The sequence below is a fragment of the Micrasema longulum genome, unplaced genomic scaffold, assembly GCF_059751315.1.
Source record: "Micrasema longulum isolate JH-2025_06_02 unplaced genomic scaffold, ASM5975131v1 h1tg000943l, whole genome shotgun sequence".
Lineage (NCBI taxonomy): Eukaryota > Metazoa > Arthropoda > Insecta > Trichoptera > Brachycentridae > Micrasema > Micrasema longulum.
The window spans coordinates 145,845-173,577 of NW_028278134.1; the positions used below are offsets into that span (position 1 = coordinate 145,845).

Consider the following 27,733-nt stretch of genomic DNA (forward strand, 5'->3'; position numbering starts at 1 on the left):
TATCACTATAAAAAAGATTTAAGTAATATTTTTTAATTGAAAACTTTAAGATTTGCTCGACTGTTCCCTTTTTAGTTCATCGGGCAGTTTAATAAATTGGGAATGGCCAATATTTTTCAGAGACTTTTTGCCGAACTTCGTTGAGCGAAATTTAGATACATGAAGAGTTTCGTTTATCGTGGTTGTGAATATCATGATTAAATGTGTACTTTAAATTTGTGTGAGCAGAAAAGTTAAAGATTTTAAAAATAGCGTTGGCGATGTCATACAGTAATGACATCACCTTGAAAGGAAATATTTTTAAACAATGTTTCGAGTATGTCCAAATGATTGCAAACTGGCTGGATTTCCTCCCTAGGGAGTTATTCAGATCTTAATTTGTTGCAACGGAGAGGGAAAATATTAACTTAGGCAGAATGGTGAATGTTACACAGTGTCTAAAGTGGGCACTTGAACTAGCCAATGACTGTTTTTGTCCGTCGGTAAATATTCTTAACATTTGAATCCCATTTCAGTCCAAGAATGTTTCTCAAAGTTTTGTTCTGAAGAACTTGTATCTCCGAGATTTTGCTGTCGAAACGTTATGTACATGATAGATAGAGTAGGTGGGAATGTATCATAGCGTAGTAGACGGCAAACAAAACGGGATGAGGAAGCAAGGCGCGAAGTCTATGCAAAACGCCAGTTACGGGTGATATTTTTGATTTTACATGTTCAAATTGGTAGTTCCATGATAGTTTGGAGTCAATATTTAGTCAATATTTAGTCAAGTATTTAGTAACATCGATATTTAAGTCCAGTTTGTTCCCGAAAATCATATACGATGTTTTATTAACATTCAGACTTACTATATTTAATCTCATCCAGTCAGCTAGACTCTTGAAATCTGTCTCCATTATCTTTTCGAGTTCTTTCAGGTTACGATTATGGTATAAAATAACAGTATCATCGGCATATAATTGAAGAGTGCCCCTTAAACGCCACTTATTTTCCTTTTTGTAATCGATCAATCAGTTTTTAAAGCAAGGTTTTTTCGTTTGAAACATTTAATTATCTGGTAGATCGGAGTCGCCGGAAGTGACGGAAGACACGCTTCATCACGACCGCTTCAGTTTGGATAAGATATCTTTTTCCCGTATTTCCGGCAAATTGTTGTGAACCGAACCCGACGCCCAACCTTCTAACAGCCGCCGTACTTATTGAATGGAAACTTTAGAAACTTGGAAATCGGAGATTTACTCGGTGATAAGGTTTTCCTACCATCGCTAAAGTAACGAGCGGTTACTAGGCACCGTAAAACTTTTCTGTGACAGCTACTATGCTCTATTTCTATTTATATTTACTAATTAGGCAATAACCTGAGTAATAATGCGCCAAGCTATAGAGGAGCCCAAACGTAGGAAAACCACCATATGACTATTGGGTATTAAGTTTGCTACAGTTCGCAGAAAAACAATGGGCCGTACTCAGGTCGAGAATTGGCAAATGGATATTAATTTGCATTGTAAATATGTACCTGTGTATTTATTATTGCAGGTTTATTCCAATTAATTTTTCTAAAATTCGCCTTTATTTATTTTATAAAACTAAAAATACAAGTGTGTGTTTATTTTTTTATTCATTCATTTTATTCACGATATACTTATGTTCACCGTATTGTTTTTTAAGCCACTGTCAGTTGGTAACTGGTGAATGGATTGCATAATAATTAGTATATTATATGGAATTCTAAAAGAAAACCCTTCGATAGTTGTCTAATTAGGAATTAATTAAACGTGCTCCAATCACCCGGATTCCGACACAGTTGTTCACTGCGATATTTTCTCAAAAAATTAGCGTTGCGTGATTTTTATATACCTGGATATTTGTATTGCAAATTCGAGTCTATAATATTGACATTCTAACTAACGGGGTCGTATTTAAATTCGTCGTTTTCTCCGAATAATAATGTTACACAAACAAATATTATAAATAAAACAGTAAATTGCGACCAAAGCTTCCGAAATATAAAAAAATTGGAAATTAGCATATCCTCAATTAATTTACTAAATTTGAAAGGTGTTAAATTAAATTTGCCATCGATTTGTACATACATATTAATTTATGATATTATTATGCAAGGTCAGAATTACCTGTACGTCTTTAATGTTTTTAGGGTATCCTCACCCTATGTTTCTTATCGTTATCATTTATTTTCCCCGTATATATTTCTTTTATCATTCTTTCACCATCCACTAATCTCCCAACTCAGTCTTACTTAATATTTCCTAAACACCTGTCCCAGATTTGCATTCTCTTCCTATTTGCCTTGTAGCTTGTAGTCTTTTGTTTTGATTTTCTTTTTATTAATCTATGGTTATTTTTTCAGGGTTCCACCTCAGTGGAGTAGTGACGGGGCCTGGAGCTCCCGGGGCCTACCCACCGGAGCCCGACCGAAAATACAAAGTAGCCGTAAGCTTCGACAGGTAAATATATTTTTTTTAAATACTGCGACTCTCGTTAGAGAAATATTCAAATGCTTATTATTTTTATTACTTATTACAACTGAAATGCGGAACATTTTAAAAAGGAAAATGAAAGTCTCAGAATTTACAGGGATTATGACCCGTCGTCGGCTGGTTTATGTGGCCACTTTACACGCTGTGTAACATTCACCATTCTGTCCTAATAATAACTTCCTAGGGGGTGAAATCCGGGCCAATTCGATGTCATTTATTTATTGGACCTAAATAACGTTACAAATAAAACAAAATATTTGAAACGTTAAATTAGGGCAACATATAAGGCCTGGAATGGAACCTGAGCGAACGCTCGATATTATGAAGGCTTAATACTCTCCAAAACCGAAAGTATTTAACACAGTTTCACTGATGTGAAATATATCAATCTCCGAAGTAATCATCTTCAGCCGGCTGACTGCTCTTGAAATCGGCATAACCGGAGTCAGGATGGTTCTGGAAGCCGGGATGTAAAACAGTATGTGCTGACGCTGTCGGAGATAACCAACAGGAACATTAATTTATCCACAAAATACTTAACTATTTTTATTTATTTAACTTTTTTACATAATGTAAATTGTACATTGCCAAATTACAATTTCTTCCAAAAAACCACAAAATAAAAGTTTTATTTTAAAAATTCAAGTTAAAAAACTATATAAATGAGTAAGATGGGTATTAACTGTATATATGTAAAGAATTTACCTCAAATCAGTACAATTACTCGATGGTAGTAAATAATAAAGTGGAAATAGGAAAGGAAGATAGATTTAGGAAATGAAAAGAGATGTTTCGTCAGATGTGATTTAAACAGAGATACTAAAGAAACATCTTCGATAGAAGTTGGGAGATGATTCCACAGTTGAAATGCATGGACCACAATACGAGTACAAGTTAGAGAAGAAAGAGAAATTGTGGATGGGAATTTATTTATAGAGGGTGCTTTGAAAATTAGAACGAAGAGGTAAATCATGAACTTTCAGTGAACAGAAGTGAGAGGTAGTGATAGTCTCTCCGCTGTCTAATTTGAAACCATTTCAGTTGCCTGCGATAATCAGAAATGTGGCCGTATTTACTTCAAAGACTCGAGAATCCAAGTAGACAATAGTTAACGGTCTTTGAAGGCATACACAGTATGAGGTCCAGACAACCAGATGCGTTGTAACTGAGGTTTTCAGCGTCCCTTTGTCTAATTTAAATTTCCGTATACCTTATGTTAAACTGCCGCACAACCAGGATGCCATTCTCAGGGCTCTTTTTATAATTTAGAGTTTTCTTCATACATTATGCCGCGCAAATCATAAGTTAAAATTGAGTTTGTTACAAATTAAGGATGGAATTGTTCCGAACCGTGTTTTATGGCCAATTAAGGCAAGGGTGGGAACGATTTTTACGAACAGAATAATCTACAGCGTTGGCCGCAAAAGTTCGAGGCTACATTAACGATTACAAGGTAAATACATAATAATATCTGGCCGAAACGTTCCCGCTGAACTCTTTTGACCACAAAACCGCGCAAAATATTAACATGTCGGCATTTTTAGCTAACAAATCACTTCGCCGACTGCGCTACAAAACGAAAAGCTGAAATTCGGTAGAATATCCTTTGTAAGCGAAGGCACCTACTTACTTTGTGGTCTACCGTGAATGATAATAATATAAAAAAAGTATACCCAATTATATTCATAGTCCTGATGAAGGCGAGACGTGTCAAGGTTATTTTTTGTATTATCTTATGTGCAACAGTGGTACTATGTAAGATGCCATAGAATTTAAATAGTCCAAGAACCGCGCGCGCGTATCAAACTGAAGCCGACTAAACTACTCTCGAATGAGTAGTTTTACATTTTGGCCATTAGTTACTCTCTAGACGTCGCTTAGTACGGAACTACCGATTTAAATTCCGTGTCGTGTCGTTTGTAAGTGTCAAAATACTGCTGGAATTAAAAGGAAAAAAGGAGCGAATTCTCAATTAATGTTATTTAAGAATTCGATTATTTTATCGTCTTGTCAGATTGTTAAATAAAACAAGGTAGACATTTTGTTAGTATTGCCGGGGTAGTCGAATTTTTTACCCGGCTTTTTATTAACAAGTCTTAGTATATTAGCCGGTATTAATTTACTGAATTACTAAATGATTATATTTTTTATTACGTTTGCCTAATAAAAGTACCTATTTTTTGTATTGTCCAGTTAGTAAAATATTTTTTGTGGTAAAACAACTTACTGTTATTTAATTTTTATTAAAATATTAATTTCTTAATACCATTTTTTTGTAATTTTTTTTGCACCACAACAGGCCAGAAGGCCCAATTACAGTGGTGAATTACAACACAGAACACCCAGGCTTAAGAAAAATCACATTTAATGTTTGTGTACTCAACGGGAATCTAACCCCGAACCTTCCGTATGTGAATCAAGCGTCTTGACCCCTACACCACGGAGGCCGCCTATTTATTATTATTTTAGATTTTTTTTAATCCGCTTTTTATTTTTGTTTATTTATACAACACATTCACCTGAGAGATCGCATTTTGACAGCATTAAGCCTATTTTCATCCCTTATTTTCCAAGTCCATACATCGCTCCCATACATCAGAGTCGGAAACACGACTCCATTGTGAACTGCTAATTTCGCCTCTTGCGACAAACATTTATTTGTCGTCAGTATTTGTCATGATTTTAGTGCACCGTTCACTCTGTGCCCAGCACTAGCCCTCTTTTCAATATCTTTCTCAGTCATTACATCCCTAGTAAACATATTTCCTAGATACACAAATTCTTCTACCTGTTTTAGTATAACCCCGTTCACGGTGATTTCACATTTAGTCATACTTTCATTTCTTTCAAAAACCATCACATTCGATTTATTGACATTCATCAGCAAAACGCGTCCCTTGCGTACATCGTAGACTTTTGTTACCAAGAATTGCAGTTCCTCTTTGTCGTTAGCAAGAAGCACGGCATCATCGGCATACAGAAGACAATTATTGACAGTTAAATCACCCATTTTCGCTCCCATTCTTAAACCTTTTAGTTCTTTGGGAAAAAAGAGCTGAATAATAAAATAAGCACTATTGAATAAATATTATTTTGTATGCCCCAAAATATAGTGTGTTCGGTTACTGTTCTTAATTATATCCGGGCTTAGATTCCTGTCGAGAACAACATTTAACATGATTTATTTTAATTTATGATTTTGTTTTACGCTCGTATTTATCATGTTTTTTGTGTAATTAACGTTCAAGATAAAATGGCACTATTAGTATTCCATATGCAGTGTTCAATGAACAATTATAAATGCATAAGAGAAAAAAATATTAAAAGTGACATTTATTGAAAGGGAATTACGAGTATGACAATATCGCTACAAACATATTAGAGTTATGTTTTAATTTTTATTTTTAACTTTTTCACTACGTACCTATTGCTTTTCCTAAAATTTATAATAATAATCATAATGTTTGTTATTTTTGCAATATCAACAATTATCTCAATTTAAATATGTATTATATCTTTCTTATGTAATTGGGTAAAATGAGGAGTATCCGTTTGGTGGTGGTGGCTTTTTTAAAATTGTCTTTTGATGATTGAACTCTTTTAAATTTTACCCATTTCTGATATCAAAAAATCCAAAAGTTTATCTCCATAGATAAATAGAAAGTTTTGGAGCATTCCGAGATCAAACAGAGAACAAAGAAAAACACAAATCGCCACTTTTATTATATAAATAAAAGACGAGTGATACTTCAATCCACAAATTTGGAATATCCAGTGACCGATTTCGTCGCTTTCGCGACATCTTCGAGACTGGTGTCTTTATTAAGGAGTTCAATGTATTTATACAAAACAGAGGTAAGCTTAGAGAATTCAAAATAATATGAAAGTATATTAAATAAAGTTATTTTTATCTTAAGGATCATTATCAAATTTTTTTCGGGTTAACTAATGAGTTGATATAATGCTATATTTATGAGTTTAAGTATTTTATTTTTAGTGTCCCATCCTTCGTGAGTGTTATTTTTGTCAATTATGATTTCTGAAAAACAATGGGTAAAAAGTCATCAGTAAAAATATATTACAATGGGTATAGTAATGGAGAATGCACGTGTTTTATCTGTTCATTAAGTAATTCTACGTCAGGTTTATTTTTTAATCTATTAATTTCGAGAATTTCTAGTTTGTCAAGTGAATGGCCTTTAGGTGCAATATGAATTATTTTACATTATTTTTTAAATCAAAGGAATGTTTATTTTCTATTAAATGATTGGCAAAATTTGAATTATGTTCTGCTGGCGTTTTGTTCCAACCCACAACATATTATCAACATATCGACGATAGAATTTAGCATATTGAAGTAATTTTAGATTTACTATTTTATTTTCAATAAAGTCCATAAAAAATTCTGCAAGTACGGGAGAGAACACATTTAGAAGAACTGAATAAGTCAGAGAATTTATTAGTTAAAACATATTTCATTAAAAAAACACATAAATGAGTATGTTTAGGTACATCCAGCGTTTGTGCCTATGATGATTATTTATCGCAGTTTAGCAAAATTTAGTTAAATCTCGAACGGGTTTACTTACCGTATGGAAAGTTAAGAGTCGCCTCGATCGTCTCGATCGTCTCGTGTGTGCTTGTGCGAGAAGACGGTGTCATTTTTTACCGAGTAGATTATTTAAATGAGATTGGAGTTTTTATACGGTTGGTTTTATTGGCCATCGCCACCGCCACCGCCTCGGCAGCATTCCGAAGGATTGACCCTGCGCTTTCAGAATCCCCCATGCCAGACCGAAGATCTCCGCTGGCTTCGGATCGATCCGGAGAGACTACCATTGTTATTTGCTTTTTTGCGTTATCTTTGTAAAGCGTGGCGTCATGGATGACTCGATCGGAATATAAGTGTCCCTACACAATTATTTTTCAATCTGATCGGAACTTACTTCTCGTAATTTCTTATCGTTTCTAAATAAGTGGCTTCAGGCAAAAAATGCCCTTTTGTGTGGGTAATTTACGAACAGGTTTTCCCGATTCATTTTTTGCAACGGCTGACGTTGTAGTGTTTTGTTTACCTGGAATTATGCGTTGATTATTGAAATTAGTATATCGGAAACGTACTATCAATATTAGCCAAATGGTTAATCAAAAAAATGTTTATAATAAAAGGTTTTAAATATTTTGGGTAGAAAACACACACACGATACTGTATCATTCATCCGCCTGGACGCAGATAAAATATAAATACGATTCGGTTTGTTAAATAGAACCAGAGAGTGTAGGTTGTTTTCCCTCGCTATTGCAGTAAATTTCAAATTTTATTTATTTATACATCAACGATTCAAAGAACCTTTTACAAAAAAAATATAATTTACAGAAATAATCACAGCAGTGCACAATAATCATATAGTACATACTATGAAATAATAGAATAATTAAAACTAAACAATTTAGTAAACATATAACACAAAAAGTTAAAAAGAAACATAACATTTCCAAATAAAGATAGCAATAACCATGAGAAAATCTTGCGTACTAAATATAAATATGACAGTGAAGTTGAGAATAACTAGATAATAATAATCAAAAAAATAATACAACATTAGTACTTAAAAAATAAAAGTTTTTTGAGCAATACAACAAAAATAAAAAAGTTAAATTACCAAATAATAATACCTCTATTTAGTGAAATCATCATCATAAATATAAAAATATATTAATAAATTATAAAAATATAAATAAATAAAAAAAACATTTAAAAAAAATATATATAAATTATATAGAAAAATATAAAGTTATAAATAAATTTTAATTTTTATGTGTCCTAGATGTCAAATCTAGTCAAACGACACACAAACATTTTGGAAAACTGACAAGGTATATTTATGAAACTGAAAGAATATATAAAAACAAAAAATACATGAAACTGAAAAAAAATATACAAGTACAGAAAAAAAAATACCCATAAAGGGCTATAAACTGATAGATATTATTACTTATTATCGAAGAGCATGCATTTTAAATAGTGCCAAGCTCACAAGCTATGAAATATTTTACTCATTTTTCATTTCGCCGTGTTCTAAGTTTAACTTTTTATTACTCATTTTAATGTTGTTTTTTTCGAATTTCTCTGTGTCCATTCGGATAAAGAATACAGTTCTGCGTGTGAAATAAAACCAGACTCCCGGACGAGTACTTAGGTAAAAAAGTTGTATAAGGAAATCGAGTGGAGATAAGTGTAGTGGTTGACGCGTTCGCCTATCATTCTCGAGACCCTGGGTTCGATTCCTGGCAGGGGGACGTGAAATATTGATTCAAAAGTTTTTTTTCAACTGCAACGTTCCTGGACTGGCACCCGAAGCGTAAGACCTTGAGGGCTCTCTGTGATTTTACATAATCATTTTAGTGATTTTAAAAATTAGCTAATTTTATCATTCACTCTACAATTTAAATTTCAACGCCAACGATAATAATATGTATACATTCGACAAAAGGCTTTTAATAATTGATTCTAAGACTATTATTTTGAATATTTGTAGCACTAACTTTGTGGTTCTTTGCTATATTTTTGAGAGATAAATAAAATAACTTTGAATTTATTTCAACAGAGGGACATTTTTGATAAGGGAATATGGAAGTCTAGGCATTTACGGGGCTTATGACCTGTCATTGGCTGGTTTAAGTGGCCACTTAACACACGGTGTAACATTCACCATTCTGCCCGAACATGTATATTCCTTTAATTCTTTCACCTGTTTATGTTTGTGAAGTTAAATAGCTGAAACCTTTATTTATGCGGGTAAGATTCATCTAATTGTAGATGCCTAGACTTAACTCTAAAATGTTTTTCATCTCTGTTTTAATATGTTAATAGTATATAAGTTTAAAATGTTAACGATTTATCAGTCCTGAAGATGCCTACTTAGACGAAAGCGGTCGTTGATAAAATAAAACAAAATAATAAATCTGTATTTGTTGCAACAGAGAGGGAAAACATTTTGAGAAGGGAATGTAGAAGTCTAGGCATTTACAGCGCTTATGACGTGTCATTAGCTGGTTTAAGTGGCCTCTTTACACACTGTGTAACATACACCTCCACACATCTCTCACACGTACATTCCTTCAACTCTTCCATCAATAGAACCATTATACCTATTTTAAAATACTAAAAACATTGTTGATCTTAATAATAAAACTTAAGAGATTAATTATTTTTGTTTTTTTTTTATCAAAATCATTAATTTGTGAAATGTTTTAAAAATTATATTTTCTTCGAATGATCGGGCTGCAAGTTTGTCATACGTAATTGAATTGCTATAAGTAATCAGAAATTTTACCTTATTAAAATGTTAATTTTTTCATTTGTTTTCATACTGCTTTTATGTTAAATTTCAACTAATTCTGCCTGATCTCTGTCCCGGGATATTTTCGTGCAGTTTTAATTAAAATTCCAGAGAGGTATCTCTCCTGATTACACACTGATTCGTGGAACCTTCCCGAATATGAAATGCGCGTGGATTTGACATTTGCTTTCCTCCCAATAACCCCCAAACTCCCGGACCTTTGCATCTGACGCGTTCCGCGCAGACTTGTGATATTATAAATGGAAGCGGTTTTATGCAAACTAGGCGCGTGCTTACAAACAGGTATGGAAGCGGTTTACATAACACACGAATTTATAAATGGGAGCGAGCGAAACCAGTGCTGGCTGTCTCACCCGAGCCTGGTGGGATTTTTGTCTTTGTCTATTGTAATTGCGGCGGTTACCCGAGCGGTAATGGCGCGCCGAGCCGCCGAGCGGCAATGTTGTCTTGTTACACTCGATGAAAGTGAAATGTCATTGTTTCTGAGCTTTGTTGTTTTAGTCCCAGTTATTTAGTTTAACCTTAAACATAACGTAATACTCGACTAATTATCTATTGTAAAGGTTACCTAACGATGACCCATGATTCAATGTATGTAGGAACTTCACCTCTATTAAAATAGTTTTATTTATTTATTTTAAATAAACAAACAGCCGACAATGATATAATAACATAAAAAATAAACGGTTTAAAGACAGATCAGCGAAGTTTCTAAATAAGAATCATACATATTAAATTGTGGTACAATAATTATCTTGTTTCTATTAACTTTATTTTTAAAACTGTATATAAGGATATGTATTTTTGTTTTATTTGCAACTTCTAAGTGCCTAACAATTGTTAATTGCTTTTATTTTGATACCAATAATGTACTTAATCAATATCTTACACCACTGTGGAAAATTTTTATTGACTGTTTTCACAATTTTCGTTCATATATATTCTTATTTTCTGTTGTTTTTTTCCCAAACAAAAGTAAATAAATAAATAAGAGGGTGTGTTTATGTGTATTTGTATGAGAGTAAGTGTAGAGGTGTGTTTAAGTGTTCAGGTGTGTGCAAGTGTAAGCATAATTAAATAGCAAGTGGGATCGTATCGCAGCCAGAAAGAATGAGTCTTAATTAATTTTTAAATAAATTAAAGGGCGTGTAAAATATATCATAGATGAAAAAAAGCATTATAGTTGGAGCAAGAACGATAGAGGAAAGAGTGTTGCGCATAGTTAGTTTTATTTTATTATTATTAAGAAACGTTCAAGTTTGTAAGTGAGTTTTGTGAAAACAAATGTATGGATTAAAGTATCACCCGTCTTTTGTTTCTGTAATAAACTTTATTCAGTAAAAAAAACATATTTCTCTTTTACCTAAAAAACATTCCCGATTAGCCGCTTTTCGAGCGACGGAGAAGTTTAGTTCAGTTTTTCTTGCACGCGTTAAAAAGTAGAGCATTTATAATGAGGAAGTTCAATAATTTTCAAAAAATAAAAAATTTTGTAATTTAATTAAAATAATTTATTTTGTTGTCACGTGCTACGGATTTATTCAAATGATTTAACATTTATCAAATAGTTAACATTTATCGAAGAGTTAATCTGCGATTATCTTGCACACTGAGTAGAAGACTGTTGTAATGTATCGATTTTGAGTTATGGACACAGTCAAAACGTGAATTTCGTTCTGCATATTTGACTAAAACGGTCGTAATTCTATCACAAATACCCGAGAAGTTAAACCAATGAACTCACTTTTCTATATTCCTTTTTTTTAAATTATATATTTTTATATATTCTATGTTTAATATGAAATAATTACATTTTCATTTAATACTGATGTACCTACTACAAATACAAAAAAAATACTGAAAAACCTATCACTTTGTCTTAGAAGTATAACTATATGTATAGCGAAACTGAATTTTTGCTGTCCTGTAAAATCGGTAATTTTGAGTTACAGCAGTCTTCTACTCAGTGTGCGATCTTTAAAGTAAAATTAACTTTTCTATATGAAAAATGGAATACGTGTAAATTGTTTTTTTCAAAAATATTTTCACTTACAGGATATCTTAAATTTGCATACAAATATGCAAATTTCCATACAAAAATGTCGATTTTATTTTATACCGTCTCGATATGTACCGCTGAAGATGGCGTTTATATTCGCGGCCCTAGGCTGGCATTTGAAACGTAAGACTATTCACCTCACCTTTATGTAACAGATGAACGAAATATAGCGTCCTATGCACCACTGCATGCGGAATAGAGAATGATGAAATTAATGATAATGATTTTTTTCTTGTTTGAATTAACTTTTCAAATGTATATATTATTATACACTAAAAAGGCTTCGACAAGAATTTCTGTTTGGCCGTTATTAATTTTTATCACCTACGTCATTCCCCGGTGGGCGTCGCTACCTCTCCTCAAAGTCAATATTAAATCTGGGGCACATCACAAAAATAATCATTTCCCTCGTACAGCCCGTACCTAGGAATGTCTAATAACTTGGCGTTTTCTATGCCGTGTCCGCGTGATCATAGGGGAGTGGCGGAGACGCGACAAGTCTTGATTGCAGGAGATTTAATTTGTAGTGATAGGAGTAAATTGCTATTTCAATTTATTTCATTAGAATGTGAAATGCTATTAGATTAGCACGTGGAATGCTATCGCGCTATTTCACAGAATTACTAGTTGTGAAATTCTTCAATCGTTTAAGATCTTCCAGAATCGTATTTCGTCATTTTTTAGATTTTTATGTTCTTTTCTTGCGGTTTTGTTCAGATTTATTGATTTCTCCAACTTTAACTCGATGTGCTATTTTCAATTATTAACACTATAAATAATATTTTGCGTAAGTCCAAATGTTTGTAGACAAGACTGCATTTCACTTTCTAGTGATTTATAATATTAAGATTGATTATTAAGATTATTACAACGGAGAGTGAAAACATTTTTGAGAAGGGAATATGGAAGTCTAGACATTCTAATTTATTTCACAAAATTCAACGGATGGAAGAGTTGAGGAAATGTTGATATTTAAATACAGGCAGAATGGTCAATGTTACTCAGTATTTGAAGTGGCCACTTAAACATTAAAAATGGCCCACAAAATTAAATATTTGGCTAAAATATAAGAACGCAAATATTTCTTTTTACAAAAAAAAACCAATTACAGGTCATAAGCCATGTAAATGCCTAGACTTCCGTAGTCTTGTTTAGCTTAAAAAAGTTTTCCTTATCTGCTGCAGTAAAGATTAACGTAATGACGTCATTAGTATTGAAATATTTGAAAGAAAGAGAAGACACCGACAAGTCATCTTGGTGATGGAAAATGTCAAATGATTTTTTGTACTCAAATTATTTGAATTTTGAATTCGAACTAAACAAAATGTTCGTGTTTAGAATTTAAAATAGCATTTTCATTTAGCAGATGCTATTGATATTTTGTAATAATTGCGAGTGCTAATGCTAATGATGTCATTAGTGACTGGAGATTGTAGGTTAGTCAACTGTCAAATGCAATATAAATAAACATGGCGGCTTAAGCAATATGTCGGTGTGCGCAGGTGCAAGATAACCTCCGTGACGTGCAGCTGCGAGGCGCGCGACATCTTCTGGTGCCAACACGTGGTGGCGCTCTCCCTCTACCGGATACGGAATGCAGATTCCGTGCGCCTGCGCGTGCCTATTTCCGGTAAGTTTTCTTTATTCAAATGTTTTGTTCACTTTTCCGACCACGTTTTCAGGTACTTCTTCTGCAACTTGTTTTCAGAAAATGACTCTCGTTTTTCAGAAACCATTTTTGTTTCTTATTATGAATATATTATACTGAATCGGGTTGTGGTCCTGTGGCTAGTGTCTCGGACTCACGGACCAAAGGTCCGTGGTTCGAATCCCACTCTACCCCAACTCGATTCCCATTTTCTAATAGTGAGTTATTTACAACTCGTTGAAAATGGCCCTCAAATTAAATATTTGGGTAAATCATAAGAGCGCAAATATTTCTTTTAAAAAAAAAATAAAAATATTATTATTATGGATAACTTATATAGCGCCATTTTCGTAATAAAATACCTCAAGGGCGTTTTACATAGTGATTCTATTGTTAAATTAATTTAATTGAAGCTTTTAAATTTGTAATTTAATTAAAACAATTTATTTTGTTGTCACGTGCTACGGATTTATTCAAATGATTTAGAGAACAAGTGGGTTTTAAGTTTTTTCCGAAACATCACTTCACTTTCACAGCCTCGCACCTCTGCTGGGAGAGCATTCCATGCCATAGGGCCTGAAACCGCAAATGCGCGTTCACAAAATTTAGTGCGCTGTATGCGTAGAGGTAAAATAACTTTTCCTCTCGCCGTAGACGTAGCTGATCTAAGCGTGAGACGCCTGTCAGCTAGTTCATCTGGAATGCATAGTTCTCTTAGATATTCCGGAGCAGAGTTGTGCAGTGACTTATACATAAGCCAACAGAGTTTGTATTCGACCCTCTGTGAAAAACGTAGCCAGTGTAGTTCCCGAAGTAGTGGAGTGATATGACTGAACTTTGAGATTCCGAAAATAAGTCTCGCTGCGGCATTCAATACAGATTGTAGGCGAGTCATTTTGTTCATTGGTAGACCTGCATAGATACCATTACAATAATCGACTCTAGACACTACAAACGCATTTATTAATTGACGGGTGGCATCAACCGGCAAATTTTTGCGTATGCATTTAATTTGTCTCAGCTGGTAGAAGCATGAACTTATCGTTCTACTAATTTGAGCATCAAGAGATAGGTCAGAATTGAGTAAAACTCCCAGTAGTTTAACGGTGGGTAAAGCGGTACTCCCTACATTGGGTAGAGCCGTATCCTGGATCAAATTCTGTCGTCTGGCTGAAGCCATCCACAGTTGTTCAGTTCAGTTCAGTTCTATTCTTAAAAATATTTATTTACAAATTCGAGTGATAATAAAATTAGTAAATACTACACAATTTATGTTTTTTTTTTACACAAACAAATTGTATTCCTACTATGAGAGTTGAACAACAAAGCTATCACAAAAATCTATTGTACAAAATAGACTGTGTGTGAAACAGAACCAGAACCCTGGACGACTGTTTTCGACTCGACTTCTGCTCTCGGGTAAAAGTTCTGGGACGCGATTACAAACGCCATGTTTATCGGTACATATTGAGACGGTATAAAGTAAAGTCGATATTTAAGTACGAAAATGTTTAGATTTTTTTTTAAAAACATTTTCTATTTTATTCAGATAACATAACTTTACTTTGTAGATAAAATTAAAGATAAATGTTAACTTCCCATTGTAATACCGGCCGTTAATAAATAAATCGTGTAGGTCCACGGGTTTGTTTATGGGTTGACACGTTCGCCTACTATTCTTGAGGTTCTGGGTTCGATCTCTGGCAGACTGAATGTAAAATATTGATTTTCAAGGTTTTTTCAACCGCAATATATTACTGTCCCCGAACTGTCCGTGATGCGTAAGACTGACTGACTCCATCTTCATGTAACAGACGATCTAAATAACCTGCATTTGATTTTATAATACAGTGCCCTATGCACCACTGGGTCCGGAAAAGGAAATGACGATGACGAGTTTCATAAATTAAAATACTTTTTTCCTAAGTGATGATTTGATGTCCAAAAAAAACATATAATGTTCGAGCCAAACTGACGAAATGGTCAAACTTTTGTATTTAAAGTTTCAATTCTGAGCTTTTTGCCTTTTTTTTACTTAACGATTTAAACTATTTTATTTAACACGAATGTTTTGTACGTAAGGAAACAGGAAAAAACGATATACTGATTAGAGAAATGTAACATAAGCAATAAGTTTACTTCACCTTTGAAATACTCGACTACCAGTTAAATCTTAACTTCTCGCTGAAAGTATGCAGTACCATGGAATAAACTCTCTTAAAAATCGAAGAATAATGTTAGACCGGTTATTTTTACACAAATTAATAAATAATAAAATTGATTCCCTTAATCTACCTGAAAGACTTCCATTCCGTGTGCCACCTAGACCGACAAGACAAAATCTTCTGTTTTACACAGACAACGCGTCAGCGAACTACTGAAAAAACAATACCTAAAATATGCGAGCAATATAACAATAGATTTACAGAGGCTTATATTTTTTATGATAATGTATGTGAATTTAAATTGAAAATCATAGAAATATTGAGAGGAGCAGTTATTCAATTAATTTTATTATTATATACATGGTTTTCATTTCTTATCTTTTACATTGAAATTATTGTCTTTAGTGTAAACAATTGTTTTGGTGTGTGCATGAGTGTCATACACTAATATTAAGAAAATATTACACTTATCTTTAAAAAAATGTTTGCAATTGGTTGCTGCACGTCGATAGGGACGAGATTGTAATTTTTTTAAAGTTCGAAATTAGCGGAAATTGACAAATCTGTCCTTCTATACTTTTATGTGTCTTGATATTTTTATGTTTTTTCACTATGTATTTTTGCATAATTTAATTTAGTACTCACTGTTATTTGGCATATTATTTTTTACTCTCATTTCTTAATATAATATAGATTGAGTTTCTTGAAACCATGGCCGCGATCATGAACGGCCATCTTCATCGGTATATACTGAGACGGTATAAACTAATATCGATGTTTATGTACAAAATTGTGAATATTTGTATTAAAATTCAAAGCATTTTTGTCTGTAACTGGCAATTAAACATGTTTAGAAAAAAAAATGTAAACATATTCTATTTTTCATACAGAAAACTTAATTTTACTTTGTAGAAAAAATTCAGATAAATTTTATCTTCCCACCAGAATACGTACCCATATCTCAATTATCATTTCAATTATGTTTCTTTCTCTTCTTCCTATTGATTTTAATAAAACTATTATTTTGTACATTCGATTATGTATGACTCTAAATTTGTATTTTAATATTTATACCGGATTAAAAAAAATATTGTTTTCTTTGGAATTTTATTATTTATTATTTATACTTTGTTTATCTGGGTTGTTATTCTATTACATCACAATGTGATGCACCTTTAAAGACAAACCGTTACTAAACGAAAATTTTCAAGAATTCGTTCAAATATGTTCTTTTAAAAATAAAAACTTTTCTGAATTTGATGTTATTGTGTAAATAAATATCCATCATTATGATCCCAAAAGATGGGTCAAAGCACCATGATTTTAAATTCCATAGCGAAAAAGCCTTGCATTTCTTTTTATTAAGCTCCCGTGTAAAATTTTATATTTTCGTTTAGTAACGGTTCGTCTTCAAAGGTGCGACATGTCATTTTAATTTAATTAAATTAATTTTACAATGTTAATTAGTGTGACTTGACGCGGGCGCAAGTTCAATAATATTTAAATAAAAATAAAGTAAAATTTGTTTTAAAAACCTTTTTCCTAAATTATAAGTTTCGTGAGTAAAAAAAAGGGGAAACCAAACTATTTAAACCAGTGTTAAAAATGTGTTTGCTTATAATTTTTTATATATTTAAAAAAAGACTTGATTTACTTGTATTCAATTTTTTCAAACTTTTATTTTATTGATATATTTAAGATTTTTATAATTTTTTATGTAAAAAATATTATATTGTGTTTCCAAAATATGTAAAGAGAGAAATCCCTGCAAAAAAAACTGCTTTTGAAGTTTGGCGGGAATTAAATAATTGTTCAAAGGGAAAAAAAATGTGTGTATTTTGAATGAATAAAATAAATTTATTTATTTATATATTAACGATTCAATGAACCTTTTACAATAAAAAGTTTTACAGAAATAATCACAGCAGTGAACAATTCATTATGTAATATATAATATGAAATGTTACTAATGAATTCAACTAAATAATTAAAACTAAACAAATAAATATTTTTTTAAATTTTTTTTTAAACTGCAAAAAGTAAAAAAGAAACATACAAATCTAAACTGACAAATAAAAGATAACAATTAATGTGAGAAAACCTTATGTTCTAAATATAAATATAGCAAATTAAAATTGAGAGTAATTTAACATAAACATAAAGTGATTAGTATTTAGCTAGGTAATAATGAAAAAGAAAAATAATGCTACAATAAGATTTTATAAAAAAAACGTTTTTTGGATCAATATGAAAGCTTAAATAATTTATAACACCTTTATTTTATCAGTTGGAATTTGGCAATAAATCCACAAATGTATAATTTAAATATAAAGAAATAAACAAAAATATGTATCTAAGAAAACAAAGCTTAATTTAATAATATATTTTTAAATAAATTCATTCCTTTTCTAAAAAATAACGAGTGAGATTTTAATGTATTAACAGAGTTAGTATTGAAAATATCAAATATTTGTTTGAACTTATTTCCATACCTATGTATCCTGGATATAGGTGCATGCATATCGAAGTTGGTTCGATAATTGTTACAATAAAATAGTTCTAAACTTCTAGTGCACCTACCAGGTATTCGAATTTGAATTAGTAATAAATATATAAATGTACAAAGAAATTGACAATATTTCGGCACTGTTTACCCAATGAAATAAATCAGTAAAAATTAGTTTGTTCACTTCACCTGCAATGGACTTGTATGCATATCAATGAAATCGCAAACGTACAAATGCATTCATATCCTATTTCGATCTATTCGGTTCCGACCTTCGATAAGCCCGTTTTTTAGCAACCGAATCAGTGCTAAAAATAAAAAGTATTGTATCGTAAGCAATAATTAGTGTTGTTCGGGTGGGGCGGTGCAGGTGGTTTGGTGAGGGAAGCGGGGGAAGGGTTAGTAACCCCAGAATGTTCTCAGCGAAGGTCGGCGGTTCACTCATGACTCCATTCTCGGTTGACTCGACTTGTTGATCCCGCGCTCGCCATTTGCTGATTTACATAACACTAGGTGAGGCTAAATTTAAATGACAATTATTCGTACATCCAATCCCAACATGAGATTTTGGCAAGTCTATTTATCTGCAGACTACAGGCTACAGACCTGCATAGTAAATATTAAATATAAATGGTTATAATAGCTTTTCTGCTCCGTTTTGAATGGCGATGACGTAGATTCGTCGCCAACTATTTATTTAGCAATTCGGTGTCGACTTTTCAATTTTCGTCTCGAAAAATTGCCCAGAAATTTATTATACATATTTCTTAGTCTGCATGATCTAAAAAGACGTATGAATTATATTTCTGTATTTACTTGTTATCATTGTTATAGTTATGCAATGTTTATATGTACATATTTACTTACACATATATTTATGTTCAACGTATGTCGGCCTCGTGGCGTAATGGTCAGTGCGTTTGCCTATGATGCAAGAGGTCTCGGGTTCGATTCCTGCCATGGTTGATATGAATTATTTATTTAAAAATGGTGTTTTCATACTAGAATATTTCATAGTCCCCAGACTGGGTACCTCAAGCGTAAGACTGGTCATCCTACCTTTTTTTTTTAAATGATCAAGGTACGCTGCGATTGGTGTACAAATTCAGTTCCTATGCAATTATGTGCGAAAAGGGAATGATGATGATGATGTATAAGTCTAGGCATTTACAGAGCTTATGATCTGTCATTTTAGTGGCCACTTTACACACTGTGTAACTTCCACCACCCTGCCGTGTTATCACTCCTGAATTAAATGACACTCTGAAATATAACTAATTATGTTTTATATTTCTCGCTGTCCGTCCAGTTAGTGGTTAAGTTAATTTAGAAAATAAAGTTTTTTGTCTAGAATCGCGTGCAATTGAAACTGTTATCGTAAACAAGAACTTTTGGCTTGAAAAGAAAGAATATTAATTAATTATCATCCACAACTATTATTTAACTAAAATGTTGAGTCGCACTTTGACCTAAATCATGCCATGACTGTATATATCATACCCGTTGTATTTTTAAAAGATTCTAAGATTATTTAGGTTAAGCTAATCAATCTTTATATATATAATTCCTCTGTACGTGTGATGACACAGAACTTGTCCTAAACGGCTTAACCTATTTACGTGCGGTTTTCTATGCGTGTTCGTAGATATTAAAATCTTCAATCTTTTTAAAAAATTTTTAAAAGAAATATTAGCGCTCTTATAATTTGCCCAAATATTTCAATTTTGGTGGCCATTTTCAACGGGTTGTAAATAACTCACTATTAGAAAATGGAAATCAAGTTGGGATAGAGTGGGGCTCGAACGTCGGACCTCTGATCCGTGAGTCCACAACGCTAGCCACGGGACCACAACCCGACTCATCCAATATGTAAAAAATAAGTAAAGAGAATAAATGTTATATTCATCGATCTACCAGGGATGCATTTGAGGAGAATGCAATTACCAAAAAATGGAAAGATGTTTTTTTTTTGTGTATAAAAAAAGTTTACCAAATGTTATTAAATATTTGTATATAACCACTTGCCGACTTTTCTATGTCTACCGGTTTCAAGACGTACCCGTCTCTTCGTCAGGACCGCAATGTAACCAACATGCAAAACCCATTATACACCTTCACCATAGTTGTTGCACAAAAATATAAAACCAACACATTCCTTTTTAATAAGCACATGCACTGATTGGCACAAAAGTTTGTTTTTTTATGGATCTTAATCAGATTCTTTTCTTATATTCCTCATAATTTCTTCTCATTTTTTTAACGAATTTTTGTAATAATACTAAAATAATATTAAATTCAATAAATATTGAAAAATCGTATTCCTACATAAGTCCACTCCTCTGTTAGTGAGAAGACCGGAGTTTGACGTTTGGAAAAAGAATACCATATTTGGAAAAATATTTATTTTATGTTTTGGAATTCAATCATAAACATGTATCTAGGTACTAACAAATTATCAATGAATGAATGTCTTTATTAAGGTAATTGCAGGCAAATCAACGTCCGCTAGTTGTTTTATATATCATTAATGCCAATCTATTAGAGCTCTCACAAGCCTGTTGATTGGCTTAAAAAATAAATAAAAAATTGTAGTCAGCCGGTTTGTGAAATACTCGTCCTAAGTTGTATTCCCGAGTGTGCCGGCACCGTTGCATAACGAAGTAGTCGTAATGAACTTTTCTGTATGCAATTTTTAATCCAATTTGTCGGGTACTGTGAAGCGATCATTTAAACCGTTGAATAAAAAAACCTATTCATGTTACACGGGGAAGGGCCCCTGCGACGCCCGAGTGAAGCCACTAAACACTAAAATAGCGGAATTCTCACAGTACATATTTTATCGAAAAGTAAGATACATTATGATAGAGAGCATTTTTTTAAACTGAACTTATGAATAAATGTGAACATCTACTAATATTATTTAACAAACAGCAGGCTCTTCAAAGTGATGGAAAATTGTTGCTGAAAACTCTTAATGAGAATATTCACCTTCCGCTTAATTCAGTAGATAATCAACAAGATTTAAAAATCGTTTCTTGAAACGCTTAAAAAACGTTTTGGAAGATTAAAACGTTCAAATTCTCCATTTTAAAAAAACGTTTTTATCGTTTTTTTTTTAATTTATAGGAAAGATCAAATTTTTGCTTTATTATAATTTACCCAATTATAAAATTTGTTGGGGCCATTTTAAACGACAGGTAATTAACTCTATATTAGAAAATGGTAATCAAATTGGGGTTCGAACCTCGGACCTCTGATCCGCGAGTTCGCAACACTTGCCACGGGACCGCAACCCGATCCACCCATTTTTGGTCTTATGTTGTTTATGTGAGGTATGTGGAATGTATATAAAGCTATTTTAAGGGTGTTAATAACGATACGTAATATGTATTAAATAATTTATTAAAATTTAATTGGAAATAAAGGCCAACCCAGGCAATGAGGTTGTGTTGAAATAAGAAAATACAGTTTTTGGCAATATTAAAAAATCTGTTCGTTTTATTTATGATTTTGTTTTTTTTAAGGCTGATGTCGATTCTAAATTATAATTTTTATTAATTTAAACCGTAAACGTATTAGCCTTTTTTGTACCACAACAGGTCAAGAAGTTCAATTACAGTGGTGAATTGCAACACAAAACATCCGGGCCCGAGAAAAATTGCGAGTCAATTTATTATTATTATCTCTCCGGGAATCGACCCCGGAACCCTCCTTGTGTGAGGCAATCGTCTTAGCCATTACATCAGGGGAGCCTCTTTTTGTACCTACATATTTTTTTTTGCTTTTCTTCAAATAATTATACTTGCTAGTGTAAGAATACCTAATGTTATCGAAACCTTGTATTAAGTACCTTAACGTACCTTGTATCTTAAGACGAATATTAAACTTTAAAATGTCAAAATCTTTTTCACCGGGAGATTTTAAATAAACTTTTACGTTGTTATGATTTATGATTCACTAAGTACTTAAATTTTGGATATAATTTCCGAAGAGTTGTAAATAACTAAATATTAGAAAATGGGAATCATGTTGGGGGTAGAGCGGGGTGCGAACCTCGGACCTTTGATCCGTGAGTCCACGGCACTATCCACGAATCTACAATCCGATTTAGATAATATCAACGCTGGGAAGGAAAAAGTCACCAAGCGACATGTAGCATATTTACAGAAGAGCCAATTAAAGATAAAAAATATACAATAAAGAATCCCGTATTTTAAAGTTTTATTTAAATTATGCAAGACTCATGGCAAAATAATACGCATGTATGAGATTTTTTATTAATTGAAAAAAAACTTAAGCCTTTGTGAGAAAGGGATTAATTTAGTTAACCGTCCTCACACAGCCTTAGCCACCGAGGCGCTCTTGGACTCATTTGGTCGGGATGTTTTCAACCACCCCTCGTATTCCCTTAACTTGGCGCCTTCAGATTATCATGTTTTCACCTCCCCGAAGGCTCACATGGGTGGAATTAAATTTTCAACCAACGAGCAGGTGCAGAAGGAGGTTCTGAAACGGGGGAAGGAGCTGGCGGGAGAGTTCTTCGAGGAGGGCATAAAGAAGCTTGTGCCGCGGCTCACCACATGCATTAAACGAGATGGCGATAATGTGGAAAAATAGTCAACTAGTTGATAAACTACGGAATATTATTGATAAATAATATCCTGTATTTTTTTTCAAATATTTTTTTTCTAAAATATAAAAATCTAGTACACTTTTGTGGTATGTATTGTTGTATGGCTGTGAAACTTTGACTCTGAGGGTGAACACTATGAACAGGCTGGATGCTTTTGACATGTGGTTGCATCGCAGAATGCTTAAGATATCTTGGACAGACCTGATAACGAACCCAGAAGTCTTAAGTCGAGCTAGAACGAACAGAGAACTCTTAACCACCATAAAAGTTCGTAAAATTTCTTATCTGGGGCATATAATGCGTGGAGAAAAGTACCACTCGCTTCATTTAATTTTGAGCGGCAAGATTGAGGGTCATAGAGGGGCTGGAAGAAGACAGATGTCCTGGCTGCGAAATATACGAGACTAGACTGGCTTCAGGACTGTGGAGCAGATTTTCCGGGCAGCACAGGACGGAGAGACTTTTGCCAGAGTGATTGCTAACGTTGGGGATACCTGACAAGGCACTAAGAGAATATGTACACTTACTTTCTGAACATGCCTCGTATCTTTGCGCTATGAAAGTGAGAATAGGTACAATTCTGTGTGTATATTTTTTTTAATGCTTTAAACCCAGATGCATTATTTGGGAAGGGTGATTAGGAACCAGGACACCGCGCACCATACCTCCCTCCATCTGACTTCTCCATGACGAAATGCCTATTAGTTCCATCATTGTACTTTATGGCGACGGTTTCTTATTTTTAAACCGCAGAAATTATTTTGAAATCACGAAAGTGACACCCACTCCAACAACACTCATTGCTGTTTTTGTGAAATTTAAATGTTTTAAAGAAACCAAATGAATAATTGGTTTAAAGAAACCGCGGGGAGACCCGTTTTCATACTGTGGATGCACACGGTGTTACAGTGCCAGACCGCGAAACTTTAGGGTATCATTCCTCACGGAAATTTTTTTTTAAATCTTTTTTTTTTTAATTTCTCAGACTTGAATCCCTTCCAAAAACTCGTCAAATTAATGTAGAACTATGAAATGTGATTTATAAAACTGTTTAAAAAAAAATTCAAAATTGTGTTTGGTCATTTCAACCTAATGAGGAAGTTCAACCCTACGGGAAATTGGATATAAAAAATGTTTTTTTACGCGCGATAAAAATAAGAGCATTAAATTGTACGCAAAGTTCCTTGAGAATGTATGAAAAAAAGATAAAAAATAAATCATGCTAAATATTTTTTATATTAAAATCCAGCATATTTATACACATTTTACTTTCCAAACCCGATTACAAAAAAAATGTATCCCAAACTCTTTGAGGCCAAGGGCCCTGTGTTGAGTTGGGATACAACATAATGGAAAGTGGAAGCATGTGCGTTAGGGTGGGTCGATATTTTTTTTTCTGAATTTTTAAATGAAAGGGGTCTAAAAAGTTTCCCTTTGGATTACTCGAAAAGCAAAAAATATCCAAAAAAATACCACCACCAAAGCTTGAAGTTTTCGAAAAAGTCGATTTTTTGCGCTAAACCGGCTATCATTTCGTATTTAAGTAAGAAAATCAGTCCAATGAAGTTCCATAATGTGCATTAAACCTTATTAAATAAGCATCTAAGGACGTGAGTTGCAATTTGTTTTGTAATAAATGGGAAGCATTGTTTTAATGAGCCATTGTTATTTATTTTATTTATTTACTTATTTAAAGAAAACAACAGCCATTACAACAAAAAATACAGTATATACAAATAAACCAAAATTTTAGGCCAATTATAGTTTTCTATATAAACTAAAAAGAATGTAAAAATTTTTAAAAAAAAGCGTACCTGTATTAACCCTTATACTGCTAAACAACGATATATCGTTGTTGTTAATCCCTATCATAAAGTTCTAACTAGACTGATGCTGACGTCATAATCCCCAAAAGGGTAAATGAATTCGGGAACTGCTTGTTGCACTTAACCGTCAGTGGTATAAAACATTTTCAAAACATAAAAATTACTTATTCGACGGGTTATTATTTAGTTTCGTACTTATTTCAGGCCTACGGAAAATTTAATACAAAAAATATTTTCTTACGCGCAGTAAAAATTTAAGCATTTAATTGTACAGCAAAGTTTCTTGAAAATGAATAAAAAATAATTTAAAATATTTTAATGAAAACCAACAACTTTAAACGACGTCACTTGTTCATATGAATCAACCAATGATAAGAGGGTTGTTTAAGATTTCCGGTTTGCTAATCGTCAATAAACCAATCAACAGAACTAACCGAGAAGAAGCGGAAGAGACCTTGCGATGTCACACGTGGATTAATGTCAGAAATACAAAACTTTAAAAGATCGTAGCGCTGATAATACGATACATAAAAATTGAAAAAAAAAAGCTTCGGCTATTAACAATTAATTTTTTTTAAACCACTAAACATCCTCATTATAAATTTACTTATGATGTTTAAATTCACAGTGCTTTTAAGAAAAGAGAAACGACTAAACACAGAAAACTTCTAGCTAGTCGGGACCTGAAACAGTGAACTTTTTTACATTCCAGAAACAGTGAAATAAAAAATAAATCAATGTTAATAGTAAGATTTTTTATCACTTATATGACATCTGAGGAAAATAATTATATTCGGTGTTTTCCCCGCTATTAAACCCGATTCAGTGATTACGAAAATATTGATGTACTTCCGTAATGAATAACTAATTGAATACTTTACCTTTAATATAAAAATTATTATCTTGTGAGGTCCCTATATCACCGGAAAACCCCATAATTAAGAATATAAACAAATAAGTAAAAAGCCATAAAACATAAAAATAATTCACCATGGAACCTAATGATTGTCAATTAGGACGTTTGAATATTAAAAAAATCATTTGTTAATTTATTATAATGGGTACCCACAGTAATGGGAAATCAAAATGTTTAAGCTGTTCATTAGGTAGTAATTATTACTAACAAAACGTAATTATTACTATACAAACTCTATTCTACAAACTATTCTACAAAGAAAACGTAAATGAGGTATATCAGCTCGATATTGATCCAAAAATACTTCAGAAAAAGCTTCTTCGATTTCGTGCTCTTCGTAAGAGTCATATTATAAATTATTATCACTATCACTTAAAAAAATATCATTATTGTTTAATTCACTTTCGGAATAGGTTCAGCTGCTAAGCCTCTGAGTTTCTCGGCGAGATACTATTATTTCTTTATCACTTTTACTATCCGTTATCATTTTGAATGATATATTTTGTAAATTTATTCATAATAAAAAGGACGCTTTGCAGAGTTAAATTGTTAGTTAAAGTAACAAAGTAAGATTAAAAATATATAAATAATTGTAAAAATTATGTAATTTACCTCAGCTGTTTGAAATTTCGGCAACTGTTGTCTATCTCGCTCAATCCATTATGCGTGAACTAGCTATTAGTGAAACGGAATATTTTTCTTAGAAGAGATATCAATTTGTGAGACAGTTGTACAAAAACATTATTTTTTTAAATTAAAATTATATTATGACAACTACCAAGAAATAATATCACTTAGTACATTTACCGGTTACCTTTAAGTTTCAATCTAAATAACTCCCTACAAACATTTGGACATACTCAAAATATTGTTGATTAAAATAACTTGCATAAAAAATTTAAAGTATTTTTAGGCATTACCTAGGAGGTAAAATAATTTATCCAGATGAAACTCACCGACATCAATAAAGGTTTCAGCTCTTTTAGTTTGCAAAAGTCAACAGATGGAAGAGTTGAGGTAATGTAAAAATAACCATGAATGTGCATGTGTAAACATACCCAGAATAGTGAATATTTCGCAGTGTGTAAAGTGGTCATTTGAACCAGCCAATGACAGATCATAAGTCCTGTAAATGCCTAGACTTCCATATTTCCTTGGCAAAAATGTTTTCCCTCTCTGTTGCAACAAATTTCAAGATATATTTTACTCAATTTTTGTTTAGCATGCATTTATGGAAGTGGTAGGTTTGATAATATATAACAGAGCACTTTGCCCCGCAATCAACAAAAAAACTATCATAATTATTTCGTTTCAATAATAACAATGCGCCTTGAGATTGCAGTACGAGATCAGTTTTGTTTGTTTTTATTTTCAATTTAGAAAGGGTTTACAACCGCTGTACGAAAAATGTCTATTTGCGGCACGAATTTTCTATCTTGCTCACTCCATTGGGTTTGAACTAGATATTTATGAAATGGAAGATTTTTCTTGGAATTGCTATTAATTGATAAAACAGTAGTGTGTTTAGAAAACAACGTATTCGATAAAATATTTTTGAAATGTATAAATAAGAGGATTTCTGATTAGATTCTTGAAAAACTGCGTAGCAGCGTAAGGGTTAAGCCACTCCGTATCATATCACTTGCAAAAAATAAAAAAATTAATAATAACTAAAAGTACAAAATTTAATTTATTATTGTAATTTTTAAATAATTAAAAAAAAAAAAACATTTTACGGATCCCCACGGAGTAGCTTCAGATCAGCTTTTCCTCTTAGACATAAATACAAATGTACAAGTATATAACAAATTACAAATGTTAAATAGATAGTACTGATTAAGTTAAATGATTATTATCTGCAATTATAGCCTTGGCATTTTTCTTATAGTTAATTAAAGTAAGAAAATATATATCAATTTCAAAAAAATGTTTGTTATAACTATTTAAGATTCTGGGAAAAGGTGCATTCTTGTTGTTATTTGTGCTTGATCTTCCAACATGAAACAATTGCTGCAGCCGAGTTGTGCGCTGAGGGATACGAATTTTAATTTTCTCAAGAAGTTGGGGACAATCTAATTTGTTATTTACTATTTTGTAAAGGAAGACGGTATCAGATAT

At 32.4% G+C, this 27,733-nt stretch overlaps 1 protein-coding gene across 1 annotated transcript in view; it reads left to right on the forward strand.

Moving 5' to 3' along the window:
- The window catches only part of LOC148277984 (zinc finger SWIM domain-containing protein 4-like), a 185,403-nt gene that overhangs the window by 96,234 nt on the left and 61,436 nt on the right, over positions 1-27,733 (forward strand). The window contains exons 2-3 of the mRNA XM_088232068.1: positions 2,369-2,465; positions 13,424-13,551. Of these exons, the coding sequence (XP_088088194.1) occupies positions 2,369-2,465; positions 13,424-13,551 (225 nt within the window). The remainder of the gene's footprint in view (positions 1-2,368; positions 2,466-13,423; positions 13,552-27,733) is intronic.